This window comes from Arachis ipaensis, chromosome B08 (assembly GCF_000816755.2).
Source record: "Arachis ipaensis cultivar K30076 chromosome B08, Araip1.1, whole genome shotgun sequence".
In the NCBI taxonomy this organism is placed as follows: Eukaryota; Viridiplantae; Streptophyta; class Magnoliopsida; order Fabales; family Fabaceae; genus Arachis; species Arachis ipaensis.
This window is the reverse complement of record NC_029792.2, coordinates 21676315-21684399: the sequence shown is the minus strand read 5'-3', so window position 1 is coordinate 21684399 and position 8085 is coordinate 21676315. Positions and strand designations below refer to the sequence as shown.

General features: G+C 34.3%; 1 protein-coding gene across 1 annotated transcript in view; it reads right to left on the bottom strand.

Annotated features, from left to right (window-relative positions):
* LOC107610728 overlaps positions 374–8085 on the bottom strand; it is a 14775-nt gene continuing 7063 nt past the window's right edge. The window contains exons 2-8 of the mRNA XM_016312733.2: positions 4805–5023; positions 4350–4465; positions 3996–4050; positions 3731–3883; positions 3294–3523; positions 1695–3199; positions 374–1603 (exon numbers count right to left, since the gene is read on the bottom strand). Of these exons, the coding sequence (XP_016168219.2) occupies positions 785–1603; positions 1695–3199; positions 3294–3523; positions 3731–3883; positions 3996–4050; positions 4350–4465; positions 4805–5023 (3097 nt within the window). The 3' untranslated portion in view covers positions 374–784. The remainder of the gene's footprint in view (positions 1604–1694; positions 3200–3293; positions 3524–3730; positions 3884–3995; positions 4051–4349; positions 4466–4804; positions 5024–8085) is intronic.

Genomic DNA, 8085 nt, shown 5'->3' with positions numbered 1-8085 from the left:
TCTTTTGAATAATTTACTCAAGTTTTTATTCTAAATGGAATCAATCTAGTGACTAGTTCTTATTAATCCGCTTATACCAATAAGTTCAGTTCGGATATTAGAACCATGATTTGTACATCTGAGTCGAAACTAGATTCCAAATACAACTTATATGTTAAAATTTCGGCGAAGATAACCTCCAAATTCTAATTGGACGAGGAAATGCAAATTTATTTATTTATTTATTTTTGTATTATTGTCTTTTTTTTTTTTTTTTTCTAAAAACAAAATTGTAACATTGATGTGGATTGTGGACCTCAATAAATCTTAACTACAGGATTAGATTATTGACATTGTTAAGAAATATCAACATGAGAGAAATACACAGTAAACCATCACAAACACTCATGATTTAAAATACAAGGAAACATGTTTTTGGCATCAAATGAAATCAATGAACAAAGATAAGCCCTCCTAATAAGAGTTGTAACACACAAAAATTTATTAACTTTGCAATCCTCACTTAGGATATTACTATACCATACTCACATAATTTACATCAAGGATCTCTAACATGGCACCAAACTCCAAATCCAATGGCCTTATTGTGTCTGTGTGTGGCAAAAGCTAGAAACTATCTACAATCTTCCACATGAAACATGAATGTATGTGTTCAAAACCCAAAAAACAAAACAAAATGTTGTGTCAAACACTTTCTACTAAGCTAAAGAATGGGAAATGCAAAAACATTGAATTACCAAAACCATGGATAAAGAGGATTCATGAGTGTTGTCAACTAGGCTGCTTAGCTCCTTCTTCCAAAGAAGAGAAGCTTCCGGAATCCTTTCGCAGCTTTGGAAGAGTCCTCATCATTGTTCCATTTCTTCCTAGAGTGAACTGGTTCCGACGTCACTTGATCACTAAGTGGAGGAGGAGGGGTAGCATTTTGTTTCTTAGGGACTTGAATAGAGACAGCAGCATTGATTTCATCTATCTCTAGACTGACCTTTGAACTCACGGCAGAAACAGCTGGCGGCGGCTTCATTGGCGATGCTGCGCTAGGATTCATGATTGCCTCGGCGATCTGCTGAGGTTTATCGGCTGCAAGCGAAGATAACTTGCTTGACAAGTCTTTACCTCTTGACGCCTCCATGTGAAGTTGGCCAACATTTTCCTGCACGTGCTCTCTTTCTGAGATCAAATTCTTGGCCTTTTTCTCGAAATTGGCAGAGTTCATTGGCAACACAACTTCTAAGGCATGCTCTCTTTCCTCATTTGATTTCTTCACATCCTCTTTCTTCTTTGAAGATTTCACCTCTTTCACACCTTGTTTCTTCTTTTCCAAAGGAACTGCATTTGCCTTCAAGGATGGTTTCTTGGTAGGAACTGCTTTTGAAACTTTCTGACTTACTACACGCGCAATTGCGAGGCGCTCGATTGTGGAGTTTCGAAGGACAGGCTTTTGTGATTTCTTAGTCTCTTCATTGGATGGATGAATCTTTGGCTTGTTCTTGGAAGTAATCTTGGTGTCTATTGAAGTAGTCTTCTTAGAAGCACTTCTTTCTGCAATTCTTTTCTGCCGTTGAATCAGTAGCTCCTCCTTTCGCTTTCTACTTTCTTCTTCCTATCAAAACAAAATAGCCTTCAAAGTTCAAACAACAATAACAGAAACTTGAACAAGTAATGAAGTTCCACTTAGAAGAGTTAAAAGTTACCTTAGCTGTCATTCTGCTTCCAGGGGATGCTCTGGTTTTCGAGCTGATATCTGATTTGCTCCTTCCATTAAGTCCATTTACTGGCCTATCCTTTGCTGCTTTACCTGAAACTTTTCCATTCCTTGCTCCGGGAGCTTTAGTATTAGTCCTCTCGCCATTCGACGACTTCTTTTTCTCTGTTTCGGCGTTGGCTAGCTTTTTGTTCACTTCATTTGATGATATGTTGTTTTGATAATCCATTTCAGCACTCCAAGGTGGTGCTGCTGCGCTGTGCTCTAAGGCCGAGTCACGATCAAGAACCATGAAGAGATCATCTGGCTCTTGGGAATTCAAAGTTTCAGTCTTATTGTGAGAATGTTCTTGTGTGCTGTTGGAGAATTCAGCAGCACCAACAATGTCTGAAACCAAACTTAAGTCTGCTGCTGATTGAGAATTCGATTGGTTATCCGATGACCGAGCTTGAATCATGAATGAGTCATCAGCCAAAGTGTCTCTTCTGTTTTTCTCAGGATTGGAAACACCATTCAACATGCTGAAAGTTTTGTGTTCATTCTCATTTTCTGGTTTATCAGACTTATTCACAATGAACCAATCATCTTGCTGGCGTTTTGCCACGGTAGGTTCCGGGCCGCAGCCTGAAATAGTTGACACAGAATATTGACCTGATTCTCCATTTCTCTGAGAAAACAAAAACTTCTCATCTGTGTTAACCTTTTTCTTCATCAAGGAAGATGCATTCGTCCCCTCCTTAAAGTATTCGTTGTAATTTTGACTCTCATTGTCCAATTCCTTTGATGATAAAATAAATGAATCATCTTTGAAACTCTTATTCACAATAACTTCCTCCTCAAGCTTTACATTTTGTTGTTCTGTATCAGGACTAGGCTCATCATCTCTCCAGAGAAGATTCTGGAAAGCATCCCAGTTGTCATTTCCCTTCGTGCCATTCGAATCAATGCCAGCTGAACCATTTTGTTGTTTCTTATGCTGTTGGGAGCTTGACTTGTGCTTTCTCTCTAGTGACTCCACAGCTTCCTCTACTTGATGTTTCAGGGAATCTCCATTGATAAAATCTTCATTGTTCGAGGAACTCCCCTCGGTGACACTACCTTTTTCGCCATCTCCTTTAGAGGTTATATAGTTTATATTGCGAATAACGACTTTCCTTGATGACCTCTTTCCATGCTTCTTTTTGCCTTGCCTTGAATGTTCATCTGAATCACTCTCATAACTTGAGTCACTGGACAAAGTAGATGCATCTTCCTGAGAGTGTTTCTTCTTCTTCTTCTTCTTCTTAAAGGATGGTTTATTATAATCCATTGAGTCTTCCGAATTCGGAGGCCATTGCATACTGGCTGGATAGTATGAAGAGGGAACCTGCATACCAGGATAGAGGTACCCTTGGTATGGTGGTGGCAAATGTTGAAATCCATGACCCTGAAAATTGTGAATGTAATGGGGAACATGGTTTGGCCATGACATTGGTGGTGTTGGCATGCCATTATCTGCAAATTTTTTCACCATTAAAGATAAGTAACATAAGGGAATTCATGTATGAAAATTCTGAATTTTCTTGAAAGAACTAGATATTGATGATACCTTGATTCATGTCAAAACTTGCATGACTTGGGGTTGACTCAGAGATAGCAGCATCACCTAAACCATTCAGTTTACTGCTAGCATCATCTTCGCCGGCGAGTATGATTCCGGCTGTTCTCAGGTATGGCAATACCGGTTGAGACGACACTTGCATTGCTGCTATCTCATCCATCCAGAGCTTGTCTTCATTCTTTTGTTTGCATAGATCTAAGAAATTGATGCATGCTTCCCTACATGAGATACCAATTTATATTACAAAGTTCTCAGGTGCTAAAAATCAATACAAGTATGTAACAACAAGTAACTAAAGTATTTAAAAAGAAATGAAATTGAGGATAAATGAATCTCCAGTTAAATTAGATGTAAGATTTTCCTGTTCTTTTTCAAGCAAGAAGATTGGACAAATCAAAGGACTATTTTCTTGCATGCTTACAGACCTTAAACGTGAAGCTCCGAAAGCATCGGCGAAACATATAAGATCATCTAAAGACTCTGGATAGTACCCTCCTACTAAAGCACGGGCATAGGCCATTGCTTGCTCTTTGCAAAGCATGGCTTTACGATTATCTAAAACACGTCGAAGGCGAACCCTGTTCATCAGAAACAAATCAAAACTTATTGCAACATATTATAGATACTTCCTTCAAGAACAAAAAAATGATGAGAAACAAGATAGAATAAGGAATGCACCAAGTATAGTACCTGGAATTTTCTTCATTTCCCTCTTGATTCGCAGTTGACTTTTTGATGCGCCCTTCTGCAGAAGATAACAGATTTACTGTTAAACCAAAAGAAAAAAAAGTCTCTGATCCTATTTAAAATAGAAATGAAAGATTAAACAGAGAAACTATATGTCAAGAAAATGATGAAACCTAAATAAAGTTGTATTGTTATAGTAAGTAATTTGGTACTATTTAGCAATCATCTAATATTGTGATTAGTACTTTCTCTCATTATGATGCAAGCTCAAAGTTAAGAATGTAGTAGTAAACACAATCATTGGCCTTTTTAATTCAATAATCACATTCAGGTAGTGATTGAAATTTGCACCGATACCTTCTTCTAACACTAAATTTGTCTTCTCAATTGACTGATTTTCGATCTGCACAATCTCCTTTTCTATCGTCACAATCCTCTCTAGAACTTCTGGAGTGCTTACAAATCTAACAAACCTGTAGAAAAATCAAAACAAAACAGATTAAAAAAGGCTCTTTCATCTCCATCTAGCAGAAAATAAGGGATCAAAACATTGTTCTTATTCTTATGGAATTATTCCAAAGGTACAAACTTTGAAAGTAAACAAATGAAGGGTAATGGTTGTTTTGATCCAATCATTCAGAAAACTTGCAATCAAAGCAATCAAACTCTATTGTTTACCAAAACTCAGAGAGCTTTGAAAACCTTAAATCACAAATCACAGCACATAAACTTGATTTAGAGATCTAAACTCATAAATGAAGAGATAAAGAAGCATGCTTAGAATTGGTAAGGAAGAGGAAAGAAAATGGAACCTTTGGAGGGTGGCTTTGGTGAACCATGGAGCATTGGGAGAAGATGGAGGACGCAGAGTGATGGAATAGCCAGCTTTTGAAATCTGATCTTTTGCACTCTTTAGATGTGAAAGAAACGGTTCTAACAACCCTGAAGCTAGTCTTTCACTCACACCACCAGCAACAATAACCAAGTCGCATCTTTCAACACAAAATAGCTCAAGCCTCAAGGTTGAAACACTTCAAAGCTGAGAGTGAGTGAGATTCCAAGTCTTACACTACAAACTTGAATCAATGCTTCACATGGAATGCAAGAGAGAGAGAGAGGTTTGGCACATGGAAATGGAATTGCTTAATTGTTTGTTGAGTTTCTGAATGTGGGTCCAACATAACATGCTCTCTCTCTCTCTCTCAGACATAGTCACAGACATGTAGACATTGTTTCTAGAAAGAGAATGCAGAACTAGTACTCTACTATGATGGTGCAGGGGAATGAGTGAGTGAGATCATATGATAATAAGAATAATATAAAACAAAATGAAACGTGAATAAATGTAAATGAAGAGAGGATTGGAGTGTGGTTAAGTAGTTGAAAGGTCGATATTTGGCTTTGTTATGTTATGTTATGTTAACTTGTCATCAAAGAGAGCAGAGAGAGAAATTGTGATGACTTTAGATTTATTGTTGTCGGTGTGATAAAAAGTGAGGGAGGCACCAGCAAAGAATAATTAACGCCTTCTTCCTCTTATCACTTGCCACAACCAACCATCCCAACAGTATACGCCCGATCTTAATTTATTTATATACCAAAATCAATTACTAAACTCAGTCACCAATGAATTTGTGTACAAATATATATAATTTAATTTATTTTTTATGTGTATTTATATTTAAACATATATTTATATTAATAATTAACTTTGATAGTTGATTTTAATAACTGTGTAAACACGTAACATAGTCAATTTATTTAACATATAAATTTCTCATTACAAACAAGAGAGACCATATAAAATTTGGGCCAACATTACTACCCATATTTACTGATCCGCAAATATGTAATTCACTTTAATTCCGTTCGATTAGATTGACAATCTAATTTGCAGTGAATATAATTAGATTTAAGTGTTGGATTAATTTTACCTGTTCAATGTGCAGTCTTAATATATATATTTTGAATAAGGAAGGATTTTAACATAAATTTTTTCTTACAAGTATTTAATACTACAAAATTTATAATTCAATTCGCTAATATTACGTAAATAATATTTGATATTATAAAATATTAAAAAATTAAATATTATATTTAAATAAAAATATTTTATTTTTGGAATCGATTCAAATATAGTCGAGTTGAGAGATATAGATTACTGTCTGATAAGATTTGAAATATGTGAATAAAAATACAATAGAATTTAAACCCTATCACATCCTATTTATCGCCATCTCTACTACACATCTTAAACTAGAAGCACCAAAGGACATGGGCTAACCAAACTACTTGACTCAATGCCTAATGTTTGAATGGATATAAGTATGTAACCTACATTCAATAAATTGATCCCAAATAACAAAAAGAAAAACAATTCAAGAACAGAAAGTCATTCTTAATGCTTGAAGATGCAAGGTTGTTATCACCCGGGGCAGTTTAAAATTATGATTGGAGTCACTTAATTTGGAATATGCTAATTGGACAGCTAGCAACAAATAATGTACATTTGCAACACAAAGGAAACCGACAAATAGGACTAATTAAGATAACTAAAGCTGTAGTATGACAAAAACAACTTATGAGAAAAAAGAATGTTTTGTTCTTGCTCTTTTCCCATATTAGGATAAATATTCTTCATATCTCCTGAGAAGTGAATGGCGTTATTTGATTCATGCTACAATCTGCAAATGCAAAATCTTTCTTCCCTTCTAGAGGAGTAGATGCAGAGCAAATATTTCAAAACCACAACCTTTAATTTGCTGAACAAGGAAAATTTTGTTGGTAAGATGAGTAGGGTATGAAAATAAAAATACAGGTTAATATTTAGGATAGTTTTCAAAAAATCACAAATGAATTAAATTGATTTTTAAAGATTTAGATGTTTCAATTTAATTCTTAAAAATATAAAATCGTAAAATATACAGTTATGTAAATTTCGAATTCTTATCTCTTAAAGCATCAAATAGATGCATATTTTTAAATAGTTAAGTGTGATGATTGTAATGAATTAGTTTTACATCTAAAAAATTAAAAATAAAAAATTTATAAAATAAGATACCTATTAATTTAATATCTTAAAGTTTTAAATTAGATAAAACATCTTCTGATATTGCATTTTTTTAATTACTTCCTCTCTAAAATCTCCTCAATAATCAAAAACTCCTTACAATGGCTCTACACATGCCCTACCAAAACTAATCTTTGAAGATGATTTAGGTAATGTGAGAATTGATTTATACCTATTTTATAGTTAAGGACAAAGACTTTGACACTCGTGGGGCACTTAATGGTGGTTGGATAATTGATATTAAGAGAAAAAAATGAAAATTATAACGTGCAATCATGGCTTTGTTAATTTCTAACAATCAATCATTTTACATCTTAATGTTGGTTCATACTTAGCTTTCGTAAAATATAATTATAAAAATAAAATAAAATGAAGTGCTTGTGGATAGAATTGCTTCCCAATTCATTCACACAATTAGTAGTAGGGTTTAATTATTGTCATTTGATTTGATACTTCTTTATGATAATTAGTTAGCTTTTGGACTAATTTCCCTTGATTTGATAGTAGTATAAAAATGTTAAAGGAACCGTCATGTTTATGATATATATTTTGAGTTAATATTATAATGATCCCATATCCCAAATTGGAACGCACATAAGTGGTATAGTAATTTTAGACTAAGATGGAAACCATTTTTTTTTAGATAATATTAGTTTAATACTTAGGTCAACTTTGAGATTTTATTCAAAACGTTATAACTCCCCTCTTCTCCTATGTAACCTGCAGGTATTTTTGCATGGTTTTTTCATTCTCCAATATAGTGCAAATGTGCTGACTAATAAGAAAGCATATATAGTATCATATTGACCAAGAAAAAATTAAATAGCATATATATAGTACAATAATATAAATGTGACAAGAAGCCCAAGCAAGGGTTGGTCACATACACAATAATAATTCATGTGCAGACACAGACACCAGATTATTATTATTGCTTCCCGGACACAACAGCACAATTGATATTGATTTTTTATCCTTGAAGCTTTGGGATTCTATGTTAGGAAAAATTGTGGATGATCCATT